This window comes from Belonocnema kinseyi, chromosome 7 (genome assembly GCF_010883055.1).
Source record: "Belonocnema kinseyi isolate 2016_QV_RU_SX_M_011 chromosome 7, B_treatae_v1, whole genome shotgun sequence".
Classification (NCBI taxonomy): Eukaryota; Metazoa; Arthropoda; class Insecta; order Hymenoptera; family Cynipidae; genus Belonocnema; species Belonocnema kinseyi.
Window position 1 is genome coordinate 48,283,351 of NC_046663.1, and position 23,798 is coordinate 48,307,148.

The 23,798-nt window shown below is 25.0% G+C and overlaps 1 protein-coding gene across 1 annotated transcript in view; it reads right to left on the minus strand.

Moving 5' to 3' along the window:
• LOC117176065 (coatomer subunit beta') overlaps window positions 1–23,798 on the minus strand; it is a 74,266-nt gene that overhangs the window by 49,722 nt on the left and 746 nt on the right. Inside the window, exons 3-5 of the mRNA XM_033366069.1 lie at window positions 19,627–19,978; window positions 10,598–11,536; window positions 8,097–8,332 (exon numbers count right to left, since the gene is read on the minus strand). Coding sequence (XP_033221960.1) covers window positions 8,097–8,332; window positions 10,598–11,536; window positions 19,627–19,978 — 1,527 coding nt within the window. The remainder of the gene's footprint in view (window positions 1–8,096; window positions 8,333–10,597; window positions 11,537–19,626; window positions 19,979–23,798) is intronic.

Consider the following 23,798-nt stretch of genomic DNA (forward strand, 5'->3'; position numbering starts at 1 on the left):
TATGAATTATTAATTAAGAAAGATCATGTTTCAATCAAAAAAGAAACAAATTTTCGGGAAAAAATTCCTTTTCATCTAATGAAAAAACAATTTTTTAATCAAATAGCTAAAATATTTATCTAAATTTATGATTTTGAACCAGGAAAGATCAATTTTCAACCAAAAATCGACATTCAAATTTTTAGTTAAAGGAATAAATTTTCAAGGAAACTGATGAATGTTCAACTGGAATAGTTGAATTTTATACCAAGAAGATGAATTTTCAACCATAAATATTAATATTAAAATAATAAAAACTTGAATTTTACTGTGATGAAAAGTAAATTCCTAGTTTTTTAATTAAATTCCCTGTCATTTCCGGGTATCTGGTCAAACCGCCACCCTGGGTATTACAAATAATGTCAAGGGATTTTAATAGATTTCGACTGATTAAAAAAAAGTCACGGGATTACAGAGGATTCCAAGAAATACGAAACTATTTTCATGAATTATAAAAAATAATAGTAATCTAACAAAGAAAACTCTGGACTTTTTAACAAAGTTAAAATAAAACTTTTAGATCGCAAGAGATAATAAAATTGTCTTTATTCAAATTTATTAAAATTTAATCAGTTCGCGAATTTCTTCTTCAATATCTTCCAGTGCTTTTTGTTTTTCATATTGAATGTTCCCTTTGTTTTCATTTAATTCTTACAGTTTGTCTAATATTTGTCTTTTCCTTAAGATTTCTTTTCCAATTTTCTAATAAAGAATTCGCTATAAAATACTATATTAATAATAAGACTTTGAAATAGAGACGATTGACCCTAGCTTGACACACTGAGGTACAGCATACCCCAGCATATTTCCAAGTTAATGTTGTGTCTTCAAACTCGATAGAATCGGGTATACAATGCCATCTGGCATTAGTTCGAGAGTACTACTATGACCTACAGCTGTTGGCGTCACATTTAGTACGCCAATACGTTCTCAGCGCTTGTCTGAAATCGGCTGGGGTTGTCTGTACCCCAGTGTGTCAAGTTAAGTTGAGCCAATAGAAATAAAGATTTGATGTTCCTCAATTGAAATAAAACAATGTTTTTTTTTGTCCGCGAAATTCCTCCATTCAATTTCAAAAATAAATACCTTTTTTGGAATGACCACTAATATTGTATTTTTTTCTTATAGTACAGCATCTTAAGCAAACTCACTCAAATTTTTAGCGATTTTTATACAAAATTGGAGTTGTGATTTTTTTCCGCAAAAAACGCAATTTTACTCACTTTTTTTAAAACATTTTTTTTGGTATACTTGACTTAATTTTTTTATGAGGCCAGTATTTATTTGAAAAATGATATCCGAAGAAGCTATGAAAAAAAATGGCAGGTCAAAGTACAAAACCGTTAAGTTTTTATAACAGTTTTTCGGCTGGGGTACAAAAAACCCCAAGTGTGTCAAGTACGTCACACAGCTGAAGTGTGTCAAGTAAGGGTAATAAAGTTGTAGTCATTTTTTGAATATTCTATGACTTTTCCAGGTTTTCCAGGTCTTGTAGCAACACCGCATTTGCAAGGATTTTAAGGGAATTCAAGAGATTAGAAAAGATTCATACGGATTTGAAAGATTTCAATGAATTTTGAAGGGATTTCAAAGAATCGCGTAATATTTCAGTACATATAATATAATATCGTAGTTAAGCTTGGATGAAAATCGTCACGAGAAACTTTAGACCGTTCCGTAATTGAAAATAAAAATAAATCACAAATGCTGGTATAGTAAACGTGAGCATGAATACATGCACATATGCGTACACTTCTTGAGAGTGAATAAAAACACTTGAGAATCAGTTGCCACTCTCAGGCGGGGCAAGTGTTTTGTGCATATGAAGTGTATATATGTAAATTATTGGATATCGTGTATGTATATAGTTTATATATGTTTTGTTAAGTTATTAATAATTATATAAAATGCATATAGTTGTATATAAAGTAAGGGATGATAATCTGGCTGACCATTTCCACGTGGTGGATCCTGGGCAAACATAAAATTAGTTCGGCGAATGTCAGCAGTAAACGAAGAGAAGTATTTCTATATCTACTTAGAATCAATTGACACTGTGACTGGGAAATCCACGAGAAAATATCTTTTTAGTCGAATAATGCTGTTGCATTCTCGTGGAATTGCATACATATGAGAAGTCAACAAGTTTGTTTATTTATTTTTTTTTTTAAACTATAAAGTAATTCGTCGAAAATTTCCGCAAAAATATATATTCAAACCTTGAATGTTAGAATGATATAGGGAAAAAATAGTTGGTGTACCAAAAGTACTTTCTTTAACAAAATTATTTAAAAATTTTAATAATTCCGTTTTGTCCCCTTTTAATAAAAAGAAATTGCTTCTTGAATTTTTTCAGAGCCTCTTTAGTACCCCCTATAACATATATTTTAACCATCAAGATCGGTTAAGCCGTTTTCAAGATAATTTAATTTTTCAAAATTTGTTTACAAAATTTAATTTTTCAAAATTTGTTTACAAAATTTGATTTTTCAAAATTTGTTTACAAAATTTGATTTTTCAAAATTTGTTTACAAAATTTGTTTACAAAATTCGTTTACAAAATTAGATTTTTCCAAATTAGTTTACAAAATTTGTTTACAACTTTTGTAGAAAAAATGCTATGACCTTTGGAAAGCTTTTTAGGGATTTTATATTACTTTCTAATATTTACAAGGATTCGGAAAGATTCCCACGGATTTAAAAGATTTCAAGGAATTTTGAAGGGATTTCAAAGAATTCAAGGGATCTCGTAACACAGTTTTTACAGGATTTCAAGGGATCTATTTTTATATATTTTCACTGTATTTTTACCAATTTTGAAAAATGCCATGGGATTGTAATTATATTTTAAAAGGATTTCTACAGATTTGAAATGTTTTTTTATGAAATTTTAAATATTTCAAGCGCTTTCCTAAGATTTTAAGGTATTTTAACATATTTAAAGAGAATTCAAAAAATGTCATGAAATCTTAAAGAATTCTAAGGTATACAAAAGTATTTTTACGAATGTCACAGGATATCAGGGGATTTTAATTGGATTTCGAAGATTTTAAGTAATTTATAAAGAACTTCATACGATTTCAAAGAATAAATGGAATTTCTAAGGATTTTAAGAGATGTCGAGGAATTTTTAGTTTTTAAAATATTTTAAGAGATTTCAAAAATATTCGGAAAAATTCCCTTGGCTTTAAAAGATTTCAATGAATTTTATAGGGATTTTAAAGATTTGAAGCAATATTGTAATTTTTCGAAATATTTCACAAAATTTCAAGGATTTACACTGATTTCTATCGATTTTAGGGAATATCGACGGATTTTAAAGGTTGTTTTTTGGGATTTCGAAGATTTGCAAAGAATTCAAATGATTTTCAAGGATTTCAAGAGATTTAAAGAGGCTTCGATAATTTCTCAAAATTTTAAACAGTTTTAAGATCTTAAAAATGGAATTATAATCCCCTGATATCCTTAAAAATCAGTGAAATACTTTGATTTTTTTTTAAATGATTTAAAATCCCGTAATTTTATGTTAAATAAGCTGAAATCTCCTCAAGTCCCTTGAAATTCTTTGAAATACCTTATAAATGTTGCAATAATCCCTTGAAATCTCAAAAATCCCTAAAAACTTCGGAAAACTAGTTAAATTTCACAAGTTTTATAATTCTTTGAAATACTTTTCCTTCCAGATCACTGGCAATTTTTCAAATCAATGTTCTTCTTTGAAATTCTTTTAAAAAAGAGGAAATCTCTTACAATTCTTTCAGATTCCGTGAAATCGCTTGAAATCTTCAAAATCTCATAAAAAGGATTAAAATCCGTAGAGATCCCTTAAAATCTCTTTGAAAAAAAAGGTTCAAATCCTTGACATTCCGGGAAATATTTCGAAATATAACGAGATCCCTTTAAAATACATTAAAATCTTTTAAATAAATGGAAATCTTTTCGACTATCTTGATTTCCCTGAGAATTTCTCGGGGACAAAATAGTTTTTTTTTAAAGAATCCGCAACTCCAGTTTTCCCGAAAGAAATATTGAATTTTTTCATTTTTCTTATGAACGGTTTTTTGTAGAACTTTTTTAACTGTGCGCACTATTTTCTTCCAATTTTTTCGTATTTCAGGGTGGCCCTTTTAATCGACGAAATAAATTCCCGGTCCTTTCCCGGTTGTCAAACATTTTTCACGGTCAATTTTGAACTTTTAAAATTGAAGGTACTTAACATTTTTCAATATAAAAAAATATAAATCCACGTTATCATTTTCAATGCTCTAAATTAAAAAATCAATCAATGAAATTTAAAAATTATATAATTTTAAGGAATTTTAAGCTAGAAACATTAAATATTGAAAAATTGAAAAAATTTCAACTGAACACTTCTTAAATTATAAATCCAATTATTTTCTTTTTAAATAGTTTATACATTTTTGGAAAGCTTCAAAACTTTATTTCAAAATCTTGAGAAATCTTCAAACCAGAAGACAAATTTTCTTTAAAAAAATTTAATTTTCCAACAAAAAATATGAGTGTTCAACACAAAATTAATTTTCCACGTAAGTGATGCGTTTTTACGCACAAAAATGGAAATTTCAAACTAAAAAATTATTTTCTACTACAAAAAAACTCGAATTTTTAACTAAAAAATATCAATCTTAAAAAATGGAAAAGTAAGATTTTGTACTAAAAAATGAATTCTAAACAAAAAAAAAAGGAATATTTTCCACTAAACAGTTAAATTTTCAACCAGACATAAGCCTTCAATAAAGAAAAATTTCACAATGTAGTTTAACTTTGACCCAAGCAGATTAATTTTCAATTAAAAGACCAAATGTTTAAACAAATTAGTTGAATTATCAAGGAAAGAAGAACAGGGTAGCCGTTTTAATCGACGAAATAAATTCCCTGTCATTTCCCGGTTCGCAAAAATTTTTCACGGTCAATGAAATTTAAAAAAAATAGAACACTAAAGCTAAACAATTTTCCACTTGAGGTAATAAAAACTGAGCTGCAAATGAAAGCACTTAAAGTGGAACTGTTAAATTTTGAACTTTTAAAATTTAAATTTAAAAGTTTTTAATTAAAAAATGTTGCGTTCAAATGTTCAATAATTTAGGCGTATAAAATTAAAGGAAATAACATTTTTCAATATAAAAAAATAAAACTCCACGTTATCATTTTCAATTATCTAAATTAAAAAATCAATCAATGAACTTACAAATTTTTAAGAGAACACATCTTAAATTAGAATTCTATTATTTTATTTTTAAATTCTAATTGTCTGTTAAAATGAAATGGATTTTTTCTACAATTTTCATAAAATCCTGCAAATTTTTGAAAATTTCTTTACAATTTGGATGTATAAATAACAATTGAACACTTTATATTTGTACACAAAATTTGAGTAATTTTAAGAGATATGTAGACATTTTGAAAATACTAAAACTTAATGTAAAACTTGAAATTATAGCCTGATATAAAACAAAATGTAGATTTTCACAGATTTTAAACAAAAAATTACATTCTTTTCAAGAATTGTGAAAGGCTTCAAAAGAATACAAACATTTTCTTAAAATTCCTAGGAAAATTAAAAATAATTTTTCATTTTGAAAAATTATTTCAAGAGAATATTCAAAAAGTTCTTTAAAGATTTAAACAAAATTTTCAAAAAAGATTCTAGAAGATTTTAAGAAAACTTTCTAAAATTTGCATAATTTTTCATCTTTTTAAAACTCCTCAATATCTCTTGAAATTACTCAAATTTTTCTACAAATGTTTATTTGTAAATTATACAACAAAATTCAAAAATTTCACCTACAAATTAGGCATTTTTCAAATACAAAAATTATAATTGTAACATTAAAAATTTAAAGGCTCTTTGAAATTGAAACGATTACAGGTTTTCTATGTTAAGCAATTCAGTTAAAGATTGTTTACTTTTAAATATTTGGCTTCAATTTACTTGTCTTAAATAAAAATTCAAATATTGCTCAATATTCAATCATTAATCTTTTTTTAATTAAAAATTTCAAACTGAATAGGTAAAAAATTGAATACTTTCGACTGAAATGATATTAAACATTATTTTAAATCTTTTAATTAAGAATATATTATTATGAAGTTATTTTCAAGTTGAAAATAGTTTATAAACTTCCAGTCACACGTTCACATCTCTTCAAAGACTAAGGCTTTCAAATTGAAACCACTTAAGTTTTAACGTTAAAATCTGAAAATTTTTAAATTTTAAACTGATTTAAAATCGTGTTGTCAAATCTTTTTTGTTCTCTTTTTATTACTTAAAGTACAGATAAATTAAAAAAATGTATTTATTGATTAAATAAAAATGTTTTTATCCAAAATTTTCAACATCATAGGCTTTTATTTTTGTTTGCTCAAGTCTTTAAGAAAACATTTAAAAATTCTTTAAAATAAAAATGTAAGCTTAAAAATAAAAATTTTAAATGGAGAATTTTGTAATTAAACCAATTTTGAATTACGCATTGCAAGCTAAATAATAGCATAATTGGAAAATATAACAATTCAACTAATTACTTAAAAACTGTTGAAATCAAATGTGGACAGATTTTTCTTCTACAAATTTGTAAAATTTCCGGTTTCCCGGTCAAGCGGCTACCCTGCTATTTGTTGCGAGCAAGAAATATAAAAAATTCGATTTTATGAAAAAAATTATCCTGACCACAATAATTATTTAGACCGCATGCAATCACAAGATTGTTTTCTTCTGATAATAGAAATTCAACAAAAAATTGAAAAAAGGGGATTTAAAAAAAAATCTACTTGTAGAATTTTCAGAAACATCGCAGCCATTTTTGTAATTTCAAAAATTTTCTCGCGGATTTCGAAAGAAGGCGATAAATATAAAAGTTTTATAACTTTAAAGAAAAATTGGAGATTTTTTGAAAAACTAAGCAAAAAATTCAAATACGCATAAGTTTGTGAACATTTTTTCCCCACAAATTACAAAAATAATTATCGCCTAATTTCCTCTAAAAAATAACAATCTTTTTCTCCAAGATATTCTACGACATCAAGTGTAGAACATGCCTGATTTAAAATGGATTTGGTCTGAATATTATTTGATATTTCTTTAAATTCTTTAAAATTCGGTAACTTTTTTTAAAGTCGAAAATATTTTTAAATATCTTGAAATTCTTTGCAATAGTAACCTTAAAAAATTAGTAATCCATTGAAATCTCATAAAATCCCAAAAACGCTTTGGAAATCTAGTTAAATTTCACAGAAATTTTATAATTCTTTGAAATAATTTTTAATCTTTTAAAACACCTTAAAATTCCTAAAAATCCCATAAAATCTTTGTAAATCTTTCAAATCAACGAAACCCTTGGAAATCCTCTCAAAAATAGGAAATCCCGCAATTTTTGTTGAGAGTTTGTTGAAATCTTGAGAAAAAAAAACTAGAAATTTTCAAAATCTCATAAAATCTTTTAAAATCCGAAGAGATCTCTAAAAAACTCTACACTTAAAAATATTTTCAAAACCACAAAAATTCCTCGAAATCCCATAAACCCCAACGTATAATATTCGGAAAAATACTGGAAGTTCCATTAAATTCAAAAATCTTCAAAATCCTACAAAAATCACCTAAAATCCTGAAAAATTCGTTGAAACCTTTAAATAAAATTTTTGCAAAATTTTATGCTTTCATATGAAATTCCTAAAAATCTTCATAGCCCAATTAAAATTTCCTGACATCCTTGAAAATCCTTTGGTATTTTTTGTCATTTTTTGAACTCCCGTAACTTTTTTTTTGTAATAAGTCAAATCTCTTTAAGTCCCTTGGAATAATTTGCAATACCCTAAAAATTGGAATCCCTAAAAAGCTTTTGAAATTTTCTGAAATTTTATAATTCTTGTAATCCTTTGAAATCTCATAAAATACCTTGAAATTTATATTTAATAAAAACAAAAAATCTCAAGTGAGAAAAGGGGTTCTAAAATTAAAAAAATCATCCTCAGATAATTAATGGGGGTTCCCTAAAAGCTTAAAAAAAAAAGAATTAATATGGAAGTAAACAAAGGAGTACCTCGAAAGCATCTTCTATATCTTCTGCATTTTCGGCGGCATTAGCAACGGCATCGCCGTGATATTTAAGAATGAAGTACTGGTCGGTTGTTGCGAGAGCTACGAGGGAAGCATTTTCAGCCCAATAGACATGAGTTGGTTGAATATCTATGCGTCTCACTAGTTTCAAACTCTCCCAATCATAAAAAGAGAGTCCTGATCCAGACGATACTCCGAGCATGAAACCACCAAAGATTCCTGCAGAGGGCAAATCAAAAATTCTAAGGACTGTTCTTTGCAATTTGAAAAAATATATATTAAAACAGGCACAGGCCTCGGACTCCTTTAAAGATTAAAACAGTATAAATAGTTTCACCAATTTTTAAAAATAGTGTCAAAATAGTGTCATAAAAATGTGTCACGGACAATGAAATTATAAAATTTGAACAAAGTTAAACAAATTTCCATCGGAAGTAATAAAAATAGAGCTGAAAATCATTCTAAACAATTTTAAACTAGAAATATTAAAAATTGAACGATTACATTTTAGTTTTAAAGTGAACACTTCTTAAATTAATAGTTAAATATTCTTCACTTTAAATAGTTTTAAAATCATTAAAAAGCTTCAAAGTTTTATTTCCAAATTTTGAAAAATCTACATGCTAATTTACGTTATTCAAATTTTCAATTATTTTTGAAATTTTTTCAGAACTTCTAAACGTCTTTTTAAATTATTGGAATTCTTTCTAAAAATGTCTTTTACATCCTGTACAATAAAAAATATTTCCTTAAAATCTTCCGGATTGATTTTTCACAATTTTGCAAATCTTTTTTTAAATATTCCCTTAAAATGAATTTTTCAAAAATAAATATAAAAAATAAAATAAAATAAATAAATATATATAAATCTTGAGAAATCTAGATGTTGTTTTAAATTTTTTTAAATTTAAAATTAATTGGATTTGTCGTACAACTTCTAGAAAATCCTGCAAATTAAACAAAAATGTCCTTCAAATTTGGATTTATAAATACCATTGAACATTTATTAATTCTGGAAAAAATTTGAGAAAGTTTAGGAGATATTTAGAGGTTTTAAAAAGATTCAAAATTAATTTAGAACTTGAAATGATATCAAATAATTGTAACGAAATGTATGTACCGACCAAATTCAACTATTCGTAACGAAATTTGGGTGCAAATATCCACAACTTAATTTAAAACAAAATCTAGATTTTTTTAGATTTCAAACAAAAAATGGTGGAAGCTTTTTAAGAATTTTGAAAGCCATAAAAGAATAAAAACATTTTCTTAATATTCTTAGGAAAATTTTAAATTATTTTTCAATTTGAAAAAATATTTCAATAGAATATTTAAAAAGATTTTGAGAGATTTCCAGAATTGTCAAAAAAGAACCTGGAAGATTTCAAGGATTTTTTAAAACATTTGCAGTTTTTTTTTTGTTATTGTAGGAAAGATTTTATTCATCTTAAAATACACTTTGTTTAAATGATTTGACATTTCAATTTTTTAATTAATTTTTAATCTTTTCAAAACTTCTACATATCTCTTAAAATTACTCAAATTTTGTGTACAAATATAAAGTGTTCAATTATTATTTATACATAAAAGTTCAAAAATGTCGCTTACAAATTAAACATTTTTTAAATAGAACAATAAAAATTGTAACGTTAAAAGTTTTTCGAAATTTTAACACTTCAAAGCTTTCTATGTAAAACAATTAAGTTTCAAATTGTTTACTTTTAAATATTTGGCTTCAATTAACTCGTATGAAATTGAGAGTCAAATATTGCTAAATATTAAATAATTATTATTTTTCAAGTTGAAAATAGTTTATAAAGTTTAAATCGCACCTCTACATTTTTTATTGCCTAAGGCTTTCGAATTGAAACACGAACAATCTGGAAATTCTTAAACTTTGAAAGAATTTAGAATCATTTTATAAAATAAATTATTGTTCAATTTTTAATACTTAAAGTACAGATGCATTAAAAAAATTATTTATTCATTTATATTTACAGTCGATAAATTAATACTGTTTTTTATCCAAAATTTTCATCTGCGAACGCTTTTAAAGACTGCAATTTAAATAATTAAAATTAAAAATATACGCTTAAAAATAAATATAAAGAATTTTTAATGCAAAAGATTTTTGAATAACGCATTGTAAACTAAATATCGTAAATGCAAAAAGGTTTCAATTCAACTAATTATTTTTAAAATTGTTTAAATCGAAATTGGACAGATTTTTCTTCTGAAAATTTGTTAAATTCCCGGTCTTTCCGGTCTAGCGGCCACCCTGAATTAAAAATTCTAAACTGAATGATACAATAATTTACAAAAATCATAATGTAACAAATGATTTCAAACCCGGTTGAAATAAAAGTTGAACAACATTTTCAGTATAAAAATTGTGTAAAATTCCCGGTTTTCGGATCCAGCGGCCGCCCTAAAGGTATACAAAAATGTCCTGAAACCCTGTATTGACATATAAAAAATTCTTACCATCTGCCCCGAAGTCGGGCTTGAAACTCTTCCTCTCCTTGAAATTTTTGAATACTTTGACTGTCGTCGTGCTTTCCCTGACTGCATACTGACTGGAATCACCGGCCCAAACAAACTCGGAAGCTTGCCCAAAAGCCTTGTTTCTCAGCGCCATGGACGTATAAATAATATATTCCCCGTCTCCACAAACAACCAGAAATCTACCATTAGGATTGTGCTGAATAGTTTGCGGATAAATCTCACAAGCCCCCATGTCTTTCACGGCAAGTGGCAATCGTTCTCCATCCATCACCTCTTCCCCGAGCGCCTTCAAATTCACCTGCTGAACTTCACTGTGCCTCGCCCAAACTATTTTACCACCCAGAGAATCCATCGAGACTGCTGGCTCTTCTCTGCCAACTTTGACCATAACACTTCCTTCGTCGTAGCCAATGGCCACATTGTTGGATCCGCGCAAACAGGCAATTGTCCAGACTCGCTCGAAGCCATAATTCAAGGATGACTCGAGTCTGTAAGTGCCTGCGTGCCAAATTCGCACGGTGCCATCTTCCGAGCCTGTCAGGACGATCGGCAGTTCCGGATGGAAGCAAACTGCCGAGATATTCTGCGTGTGACCCTCTAAAGTCTGGACGCAAGTTTTGTTCTGATAGTCCCATATTTTCACGTACTTGTCGTCTGCGCCGGATATCAAGTAGGGCTTGTCACCGCCGTGATAATAATCTACACAATTGACACCTTTCTCGTGTCCCTCGAGTGTAAAGTTGGCAGTCGAGGATCCCAACTGCCATACCTTGACTGTCCTGTCGAGAGAGGCGCTCGCAAAGGTGTTGTTGTCTTTTGGATTAAATACAATTTGCATCACGTAGTGTGTGTGTCCTTCAAAAATTTGCTGACAGAGCCACGATTTTTCCCAATTCCAGAGCTTGATTGACATATCATCTGAAAAGGGATTTAAAAAGGGGACATTTTACTAATAAAATCACGACATGGTGGTCGTTTAAATCAAAAGGAAAAAATCCTGTGTCATTTTCCTGGTTCGCAAATATTTTTGACGCTCCATGAAATTAAGAAAATCGAATTCTAAAGCCTACATATTTTTAATTCGAAGTAATAAAAACGGAGCTGCAAATTAAAGCGCCCAAAGTTGAACTCTTGAGTATTAAACTTTGAAAATTAAAATTTTAAAGTTCTTTCATTCAACAATTTTGTATTCAAATGCTCAATAATTTACACGTATAAAATGAAAGCTACTAACATTTTTCAGACAAAATATTTGAAATTAAATGCAGTTAAACTGCCAAATTAAAAATATAAATTTTTATAAATTATTGGGAATGGTGGTCTACTATTTCGCCACATGGTGCGGAAAATGGAACTAGAAAGAGTAGGTACCATTTTAAACATGTATTTTAATTTTTGCATCAAAGTGTTTTTACGATATTTTTGTGAAGTATAAATAATGATTGAATACTAAAAATAAATATTCATCAAAAACAAATAGTTTTAGATACAATTTCCATCTTATACAGTGAAAAAACACATTTTTGTGAAATAAGTTTAGAAAAAATACAATTATTTCATTTGAGTTTCAATGCACTATAAGCTTAAATAAACTCTAATTAATGTATGTAGCAACAAATTTTATCCACATTGTAACAAGAATACGAATAATAGACCACTAGAATTTAAATACGAATTCTAAGCTAACTTTTAGATCAGATCTTTGAATAGTAAATATTTCATGTATAAATTAATAGAAATTTACTTTGTTTATTTTTGTTTCAAAATAAGTCAATTTAAGTTTATAATATTTTAAAAAATATTTATGTCAAAAAGTGTGGTTTTTCTCTGTATAATACGTAAATTCCATTTAAAACACTTTGTTTCCGATAAAGACGTGCCTATTCTTTCTGGTTCAAATTTTTGTCACCAGGTGGCGTATCGCAGTTTAACCATTTCCAATTAGAGTTCTTGAGTTCCCGAAAATTTAAGTTCAGGTTATATAACCGAGAATATGACCAAATTTAGGAGAATTTAAAAGAATTTAAGAATATATTATTTTTAAAAATATTTTTATTGTTCAGGTTATATCAACGGTTGAATATGAATTATTTTCTAGCTCAGAAATATTCAGGAATTTATAGTATGGAAAGCAGTAGTATCATTAATAACAATTTAAGAAATTTAAATTAGATTAAAATCCAAATTAAAAATCCCATTTAACGTCCAATAATCGAATAGATGCAAACTCCTGTTAAAAAAAACACAAGAATCGAACGACCAAATTTGGACCACTACGAACAAACAAAACAAAAAAAATCCTATTTTAATTTGAAAAATTTTTAAAAAATTAATTTTCGGACTCATTTTTCTTTCCTCTTTTTTATTTTTGTCCGAAATTTTTTTTTCAGATAACAATAGGACTTTCTTTTTTGTTTGTTCTTAGTGGTCTAAATTTGCTCGATCGATTCATGTTTTTTTTTTTAACAGGAGTTTGCAACCAGTATCATTAATATTCAAATACCAGCATTTTAATCTTATGATATTTTTACCATGGAATATTTAGTAAATATTATTATTAAATTAGAATATTACAGTGTTTCATTTACAAATTAAAAATTTTCCAATGTATTAATTTATTTAAAAAAATTTTTTTCTACTTAAAAGATAACTCTTTTAACAAAATACTGGAATTTTTAACATAATAGTTGAATAATCGACCCAAAAGACAAATTGTCAACGAAAAAGTGTCATAGTTTATATTTTAATCAACGAAAAAATGAAATTTATTCAACAAAATAAAAGAATTTTAGAACCAAAAAGACGAATTTCCAACAAATAAAGATATTTAACTCAAAAATAAATAAAAGTTTATTAAAATTATTGAACCTTCAAACTAGAATACAAATTTTCTTTACAAAAATTAAATTTTCAAACCAAAAATAGGACTGTTCAACAAAAAATTAATTTTCAACGAAACTGATGCATTTTTACGCAAAAAAAGGAAATTTTAAACTAAAAAATAATTTTGTTACCAAAAAACGCAAATTTTTAACTAAAAAATATCAATATTAAAAAATAGAAATGTTCCATTTTCTGTTAAAAAATCAATTCTATAAAAAATAAGTATTTTCCTCTAAACAGTTAAATTTTCAACTAGACATAAACCTTCAATAAAAAAATTTCATAATGTAGTTTAACTTTGACCCAAACAGTTGAATTTTTAATTTAAAAAGATTAATTTATAACAAAATAATTAAACTTTTAACCAACGAGATTAATTTTCAACTTAAAATATAAATCTTTAACAAAAAAAGTGATTTCTTAACGAAGCGATTCAACCAAATGTTTTAAACAAATTAGTGGAATTGTCAAGCAAAGAAGAGCGATTTTTACCCAAAAAGTTACATTTTCATACAAAAAATGTTGAAAAAGATTTTAGTCGAGTTTTCACGATCAAACTATGAATTTTTTAACAAGAAATAATTTTCTACCAAAAAATTGAATTTTTAATAATAAAAAAAGAATTTTTAACCAAAAAGGATTTTATTATATAAAAAGTTGAAATTTCATCCAACAAAGATTCCAGTTACCTTAGTAACATCAAAAATTGAATTCTTGTAACAAAAAAATAAGTTACTACGAAAAAAATTGAGTTTTCAATCCAAAGAGAAGAATTTTTCAACCAAAAATAAAGACTTTTTAACAAAATAGTTAAGTTCTCTACCAAACAGTTGCATTTTAATCCAAAAAAGATCAATTTTGTACTAAAACCGATGAATTTGTAATCAATTTTTTTTTATAAGTGGAACTTTCATCCAAAAAATATTTAAGTTCATTTTTCAATGCCAAAATATAAATTTTAAATAAAACGTAAATTTCCTACGAAATAATTAAAGTTGTACGAAAATAGTATAATGGCTTAATTTCTAACCAAATTTTCAACCGAAAAATTAACGCAAAAATGCAATTTTCTATGAATTAAAATAAATTCGGAGATTCTCATAAATTCTCATTAATGCATTAAAAAATGTTTAAATATATATATATAATTTTAAGCATTTTAAGCTATAAACATTTAAAATAGAACGACTAAATTTTTTAAATAAATTGAACAATTTTGAAATTAAAAAATTATTCTTATTTTAAATTGTTTAAAAATCCTTTAAATGCTTCAAAATTTTATTTCAAAATCGTGACACATTTACATGCTATTGGATATTTTTAAAAATTTTAATTATTTCAACATTTTTTTCAGAACTTCTAAACATGTTTTAAAATTATTTGATTTTTTTCAAAATCCTTCGGAATTGAAAAAATTTTCTTAAAATTCTCCAAATTCATTTTTAATAATTTTGTAAATCTTTCTAAATATTTTTAAATATTCTCTTCAAAATCATGTTCAATTTTTCTATAAAATTCTTTTTATTCTTCTGAAGTCTTTAAAAATTCTTAAAAAGCTTCTATAATTTTTTTATTCGAAATCCCCCTAAAATCTAGAAACTTTGTTCAAATCATTTCAAAATTTTTAATTAATTTTGAATTTTTTCAAAACTTGTAAATATTTCTTCAACTTACTCGATTTTTTTATGAGAATAATAGGTATCAAATTGTTGTTTATGTATCAAAATCCAATAATTTGACTTACAAATTAAAATTTTTTTAATAGAACAATTAAAATTTATAACGTTCAACTTTGAGGTTTTTTCTTTAGGCTTGAATATTTAATTTATAATTACTGATTCCTAATGAAAAGTCAGATACTTCTAAATATTAATTGTTCTTTTTCTTAATTGAAAAATTTCAAATTCAATGGTTTGAAAAAGGAATATTTTAGACTAAAATAATATTTTTAATTTAATAAAAGCCTTTGATTATAGGTAAATCTATTATTTTTGAAGTTATTTTTTAATTGAAAATAGTTTATACAGTTTCAATCGGGCGTTTACATTTGTTTAACTAATAATACTTTCGAATTGGAACAGTTTAATTTTTAACGTTAAAATCGTCGTGTAAAATCATTTTTTTTTTACTTTTTAAATCTTAAAGTACAGTTCAATTTTAACAATCGTTAATTTGAAACTCTTCTAAATTTTGATTCTTTTAAGTCTTTAAAACTTAATTTGAAAATTCTTTAAATTAAAATGTACACTTAAAAATTAAAAACTGAATTTTTTTTAAGTATAATATTGTAAAATTACGCATTATAGACAGAATATCAGTATTGAAAAATATCACAATTTAAATAATTATTAAAAAAAAAAAATTCCGTTGACTTTTCATGATCCAAATATGAATTTTCAAACAAGAAATAAGTTTTTAAGAAAAAATTTAATTTTTAACCCAAAACGACGAATTTTTTCACCAAAAAGGATGACTTTTTAATAAAATTATTGAATTATCTGCTAAATAGATACATTTTTATCCAAAATAGGTTAAATTTCTCTTAAAACAGATGAATTAAAGAAAAATTAAACTGTTCAATTTTCATTCAAAAAAGATTCCAGTTCACTTTTCAACGTCAAAATATTAAATGTTAATCAAAATACACTTCCTACGAAATAGTTTAATTTAAAAAAAAAAACAAAAAAAAACAGAATTTTCAACCTAAAAAAATGAATAAAAAAATAGTTAAGTTTTAATTCAAAGAAGATTTCAGTACTCTGTCATACATCAAAATAAGAATTGTAAGCTTTAAAATATTCTAAGAAATTTTTAATAAATATCAATAAATTAAAAAATTTTCAGAAGATCTAGAGATTTAAAGGTTTTTTAAAAATATTCTAAGAAATTTTAAATAAATATCAATAATTTAAAAGAATTTCATAAGAATTATGGATATTTTAAAAACAGGAAAAAGAATTTTCAAGAAGATTAAAAAAAAATCAAAATTATTTCAAAACATTTGAAATATTTTAGTGATATTTTTTAAAATCCAATTTTTAAAAATAAATGTCGATAATTTAAAGGAATTCTCAAGATTTTAGGGTATTTTAAAAATTTTTAAAGAATTTTCAGGAGATTAAACCAGTTTGAAGGAATATCAAATGATTCAAAATAGTGCAGGGTATTTTAAAATATTTTAAGAAATGTTTAACAAATATCAATAAATTAAAAGAATTTCAGAAGAATTAGGGATATTTTAAAAATTAAAAAGAATTTTCAAAAAAATCAAGATTATTTCGAAATACTTGAAATATTTATAGGTTTTTTTTTTTTAAAGATTCTAAGAAATATTTAGAAAATATCGATAATTTAAATGAATTCTCAAGATTTTAGGGTATTTTTAAAAATTAACAAGAATTTTCAGGAGATTAAAATAGTTTCAAATTTTTATTTAATTTTAAGAAATTTCAGGGATTTAAAAGAATTTGAAAGATTTTAGGTTCTTAAAAAAAAATGAAAACGAATTTTCAAGAAATTAAAAAAACTCTAAGAATTTTTTAACAAATTTAAGTAATTTCAAGGTATTTAAAAAGATTTTAGAGTATTTTAAAAAATTAAAAAAGAATTTCAAGAAATTTAAAAAGATTAAAAATATTTTCGGGCATTTTAAAATATTTCAGGAATTCTGACTAAATTTCAGTAATTTGGAATTTCAAAGGGTTTTTAAGATTTTAGGGTATTTTCAAAAATTGAAAAGAATCTTTGAGAAGTTTACAAAGTTTCCAGAAATTTAAAAAGAATTGAAATATTTTATGTTATTTTAAAAGATTCAACGAAACTTAAAAATAAATATCAATAAAATAAAATAATAGAAAAGGATTTAAGGATATTAAAAAAAATTGACAAACATTTTCAAGAAGATTAACAAAAATCAAGATTAATTTTAAAGATTTGAAATATTTTAGCGTATTTTATAAGATTCTAAACCATTTTTAATAAATATCGAGAATTTCATGGAATTTCAAAAGATTACAAAATTTTTAAAGTATTTTTAGAAATTAAAAGGACTTTTCAAGAGATTTAAAAAGTTTCCTGGAATTTCAAAGGATGTCAATTATTGAAGAAATTTAAAGAAAATTTTATAATGATTTAAAGAATTTTAGAAGATATGGAATGATTTTAAAGGTTAAATGAAATTTTCAAATTTTTCGGTATTTCAGGAAATATCAGATTTGATATAAAAATGTTCCAGACATTTCAAAATATTTCAAAATATTAAAAATATTTCAGAGTACTTTGAGAAATTCCAAGGAATTTTCATTTAATTTTAATAAATTGAAAGGATTTCTAGGAATTTTAAACATTTAATACATTTTTTTAAAATGAAAAACAATTTTCAAGAAATTGGCTTTAAATTCCAACTATATTTTTAGAAATTTGAATTTTCTTAGTTAAAAATTTAAGTATTCTGATGAAAAACTATGTATTTTGTTGAAAATTCGTCGTGTTTTTTGCTGAAAATTAATTTATTTATTGAAAATGTGACCATTCGATTTTTAGTTGGAATTGCTTTTTAGATGAAAATTCGTCTTTTTTGGTAGAAATTAATCTTTTTATTTCAAAATTCATCTTTTTGGTTAATTGGTTCTTTTTAATTGAAAATTGATATATTTTGTTGAAAATTTGTCTTTTTTATAGAAATTAACTTTTTTTGTGGAAATTCAATTATTGGTTGAAGACTCAACTATTATAATTAAAGATTAATTTTGTCGTTAAAAATTGATCTTTTTGGATTCAAATTCAACTATATTTTTGGAAAGTTTTTTTTTTCTTAGTTAAAAATTTAAGTATTCTGTTGAAAAGTCATGTATTTTGTTGAACATTCCTTGTTTTTTTTTTGGCTGATAATTACTTTTTTTTACTGAAGATTTAACGTTAATTTGAAACTTTGACTATTTTGTTTAAAATTTATTGTTTTTTTTTGTTAAACGTTAATTTTAAAATGAAAATGTAATTATTAAATTGATGACTGACAATTTATCGCTTTTAGTTGAAAATTTATGTATTTTGTTGAAGATTTTGTCTTTTTTTGATAGAAATTAATTTTTTGATTTTAAAATTCATTTTTTGATTGAGAATAAAACCACTTAATTTAGATTTAAACCCACTTGCTGAAGATTATTTTTTCGTTAAAATTTTGTTTATTTCAGTTGAAGATTCGTCATTCCAGATAAAAATTGATTACTTTGGTTGAATTACTATTACATGTTTGGTTGAAAACTGATTTTTCTTTCTGCTAAATAGTCGAATTTTTAACCAAAACGTATGACTTTATAATAAGATTATTATTTTCAATCAAACAGTTGCATTTTTGTCTAAGAGAAATGAAAATTCTATTAAAACAGGTGATTTTTTAAATCAAAAAGACAAATTTTCAAAAAAAGAGTTGAATTTTCATCCAAAAAGTTACGAATTAAAAAAAAAGGAAAGTTTCTATGAAATAGTTGAATTTTCAACAAAAAATTGCATTTTCATTCAAGAAAGATGCAATATTTGAATAAAAAAATGAACTTTTAAATTAAAAATATAAATAAAAAAAAGTCTTATCAGCAACAAAATATGAATTCTGAACAAAAAGTTAATGTTCTACTAAAAGAGTTAAAGTTTTAACCCGAAAAGACGGATTAAAAAGAAAACCAGTTTAATTTTCAACCAAAAAGGAAGTTTAAAAAAAATAAAATTGTTAAATTTTCGAAAAAATAATAAAATGTATAACTAATTAATGAAAATACAATTAAAACCGAACCTGGATAGATTTTTTTTCTCTAAAAATTTGTAAAATTCACGGTCAAAAAATAAATTCACGGTCATTTCCCGGTTTTTCCCTATCTCAAAAAATCCCCGGTTTTCGAATCCAGTGGCCACCCTGAAAAGGAAGCGCTAATAAGAAATCTGTCAATTTTATAGTGTCCGTAATTTGCAAGTTTACTGAAAATTCTGTAAACCCTGCAAAAAATCCTAATTTATATTTTATCTGAAAATCCAGTAACTTTAGAACTTATTTTAAATTAAATTTTTTTATTATTATTATTATTTAATTAAAAACTTTAAATTAGAAAATTTAAAAATCCTGAATTACGTACCACTGCTGGTGAGTATAAAAGGTTGTGTAGGATGAACGGCAATGCATCGGACATAATCACTGTGTGCATCGAAGGTATGAACTCGTTCTAACGTATTATAATTAAAGACTCGAATTTGCATATCATCTGAACCCGTGACGACCCAATTTTTTCTTGAAACGAACTTTGCAGCCCTGACTGGCAAGTCGCAGACTTCGAAAGTCTTTGCCAAAGTTTGTGTCTCGTGGTTCCAAATATTTACATTGCCCTGATACAAAGAGCACAGCATCCATGGTTCTGTTGGGTGAAGGTCTACACTTTTCACTCTGTCTGATCTTGCGGTCAATTTACGCTTGATATCTAGTCGCAGTGGCTGCAAGAACATTTTTTTAATTAAATATAGGACCTTGGATATATATAGGACTATATATAGGATCCTTGGAATTGTAAAAAAAAGATACAGCCGTTCATGAAAATTGTTAATAAACTTAAAGATAATTTGTTAATAATTATTGAAAAAAGCCGCATCTTTTTATTCTGGCGAGACGCAGTATCTATGAATAAAATTATTACAAATTGCAAAATGAACACAAATAATTATAAAAATTGTGAAAAGGAAGCAATATATTTACTTCGCCCAGTTGCTGATTTCTGAAGAAAGGTACAAAAAAACAATTTTTTTTTTTTAATTTGAAAAGAATTTTTTACAAAGAAATTTTCGAATGTTTGAAGTAATTTGTATTTGTTTATATTTCAAAAGATGTTAATACTTGTAATTAATATTTATATAATATTATTGAAATGTTTGTTTTATTATTTCGAGCATGTGTTTCTATCGATTTATTAATTATTCGCCGTAAATTCAAATTTTAGGCAGATACTGCTTTCTTGCGGCAAGAAAACAATTTCTACAGAAATTGTTTTATTAAAATTAAATTATTAAATTGAATTACGCAAAAAAAAGTTTTTGCGTAATTCGGGTTCACATTTTTCGCAGTATCTGCATTTTTTATAACAAATTAATATTTTTTTCAGGAATGCGAAGATCATCTGTAAATTAGCCAAAAACGACCAAAAAAAGTTTAAAAAGTAATTTTAAATGAGCGGTCTACACCAATAATGATTTTAACAAATTTCTTCGATTATCTCGGTTTGATATTTTTGTAGATACTGTTTTCTTAAATATCACGGCAGAATAGGGTGGTCAAAAATGTATTGAAAATTTTTTATTATTTTATTGTTATGGGGACATCCAAGAAATTTGTTCGAATCCACTCAAAAATAAATGCATTTTTTCGCTTTGAAGAAAAAAAAATGATATTTAGAGGTGTCGCAACCCCCATATATTAACACGTCTTTCCCACAAGAAAAAAAGACGTTTTTATTTATCTTTTTCAGAATCCTCAATATTATCTCAATCAAATTGAAACTCAATATTTCTCTTCACAATTAGCCATAGAATACGAATAAAATATTGCTTTTCAAATATCAACACCATAAGCCTTTTTTCACAGGGTCCCAAAAAAACCCATAAGTGAAAACATGGGTTTTGTGAGTTTTTGGCGCTAATTATGACTTTTTCCGGTTTTTTAAAATGCAAATTGCTTTTGGGATATAAAAGACCATTTCATACCGATAATTAGATGTTCAAATAAATTATTTAAACAATTTATTATTGTTTTTAGCAATTTTCTCACAGAATGGAGTTAGAAAGACGTGGTTTTTTTCTCAGAAATGTTCCACTTGTCCAATTTTAAATTATAGGGAAGTAATAATTTTATAATGATAAAAAAAATTCACTTTTGAGTCCAATTTTCGATTAGGATAAATAAGTTAAGTCATTAATTAGGGTCAGGAAAATTAAGTGTTTAAACAATTTATTATTATTATTAATATTATATTTGAATAAAGATAGAAAGATGCGGTTTTTCTGAAATGTCTATCTTTTTGCCCAATTTTCAATTAACGTGAGGTCATAATGAATTCAAGTTAACAAAAATAATTATTTAAACAACTTATTGTCATTGTCAACAATATTCTCTTTGCTTAATTGGTAGAATGTTGCGGGTTTTTCTTAAATTTTCAACTGTTTCTCTATTTTTCATTAGGCGTGACTTGATAATTAATTAGATTTAGCAAAAATAATTCTTTAAACAAATTATTATTGTTTATGACTATCTTCATCTATAACAATGTCTGATAGTTGTGGTTTCTTTCGGAAATTAGTACCTTTCTGTCCTTTTTCACTTATTTACAAATAAATTAATGAAGGTTAAGAAAAAAGTTGTTTAAACAATTTGATATAGTTTATAACTATCTTTTCTTAGATAAGTGCTAGAAAGTTGTATTTTTTTTTAATAAAATTTTTTACTTTGCTTTGCCTGCCACTCTCTAGCACTTATCTAAGAAAAGATATTTGAAAACAATATTAAATTGTGAAAAGAACATTTTTGTTAACTTTCGTTAATCATTACCTTACTGAGTGAAAAAATGACAGAAAGGTAAAAATTGACGAAAAACCGCAACTAGCAGGAATTGATATAGATAAAGATAGTCATAAATAATAAAAATTTGTTTAAACAATTATTTTTGCTAAATTAAATTAATTATTGGATTACGTTTAATGAAAAAAAGACAAACAGTTGAAAATTTCAGAAAAAACTTCAAACGTTTGTCCAATTAAGCAGAAAGAATATTATTAATCATGCTAAAGAACTTTTAATCAGTTATAAATAAAATGTCGAAAATTAAATTTACGGTTAAAAATTTGATTTCAAACAAATTTTTTTACAATTTCAGTTTAGTTTTTATCCAATAGACGAATTGGTCACAAAAAAATCAATATTCTACAAAAAAAAAGTAGAAATTTTTAACCAAATAGTTCAAATTTAAACTAGAGAATATACATTTTCAGTTAAAGATAGAGTAGTTAAATTTTCAGTAGAAAAAATTGATTTTCAATAAAAAAATTAATTCATTTTTAAGCAAAGAATTATATCTTCAACCAGTAAGATTATTTTGTTACCAAATATAATTAATTCTGAACATAACAAATCAATCTTCAACCAAATTGCTGAACATATTAATTGTTAACAAAATAAATTAATTTTTAACTACTTATTTAATTTTTAGAGGAATTTTCAGCTGAAGAAGATACATTTTTAATAAAATATGGATTAGTTGAACTTTTAATAGGAAAGAAACTAACTTTTAATCAAAGAAATAAATATTAAACAAAAAAGATAAATTTTCTAGAAAAAAAGATTAATTTTTAACAAAATACATGAATTTTCAACTACTTATTGAATTTTTAAAAGAATTTTTAATAAAAAAGATGAATTAGTCACCATTAACTGAAGAAGATTCATTTTCATATTTCAACCAAAAATTAAATAGGTAAATTTACAGTTAAAAATTAATTTTCAATTACAGAGAAATTATTTTGATTCAAAAAGATAAATTTTCTATCAATAAGATTAATTTTCGACCAAAAAAGACTAATTTGTAATTAATTGATAATTGAATTTTTAACTGAAGATTCATTTCAATTTTTCATCCAAAAATTAAATAGTTAAATTCACAGTTCAAAAGAAGACTAATATTCCGTGAAGATTAAGCTTCTACCATAAAAGGAGAATTTTCAAAAAAATAAGTAAATGTGAATCAACACAATTTTTTTCAACTAAAATAATGTTTCAACAAAATTAAAATAAATTTTTAACAAATTAGTTTCACTTTCAACAAAATCGTTGGATTTTCAACGAATATTTTAAAAAATTTTAAACCAAAAACAGTTAAATTCAACAAAAAAAAAAGGAATTTCCGAACAAAATATTTGAAGCCTCAACCAAAACAGATTAATTTTCAAAAAAGAAATTGTGATTTTTAGTATAAAAAAGATTCAATTTTGTCCAAAATTGATGAATTTTCAACCAAAAAAAAAGAATTTCCAATGAACAAGAATTAGATTATTTTCAAAAAGATGGTTACATTTTCATCAAAATAATAAAATTAACTTCAACTTCAGTTTATTAAAAATTTCTTGACCCTTTCAAGTTTTCTTTGTTTTTCCCTGACCAGTTTTAAATTCCCTGACTTCCCCTGACTAATTTAAAATTTCCTGACTTTTTGGAATTCCCGGACATGCTGATAAAGAAAGTTTGATACACTTTCAAATGTTTTTAATCCTGAAG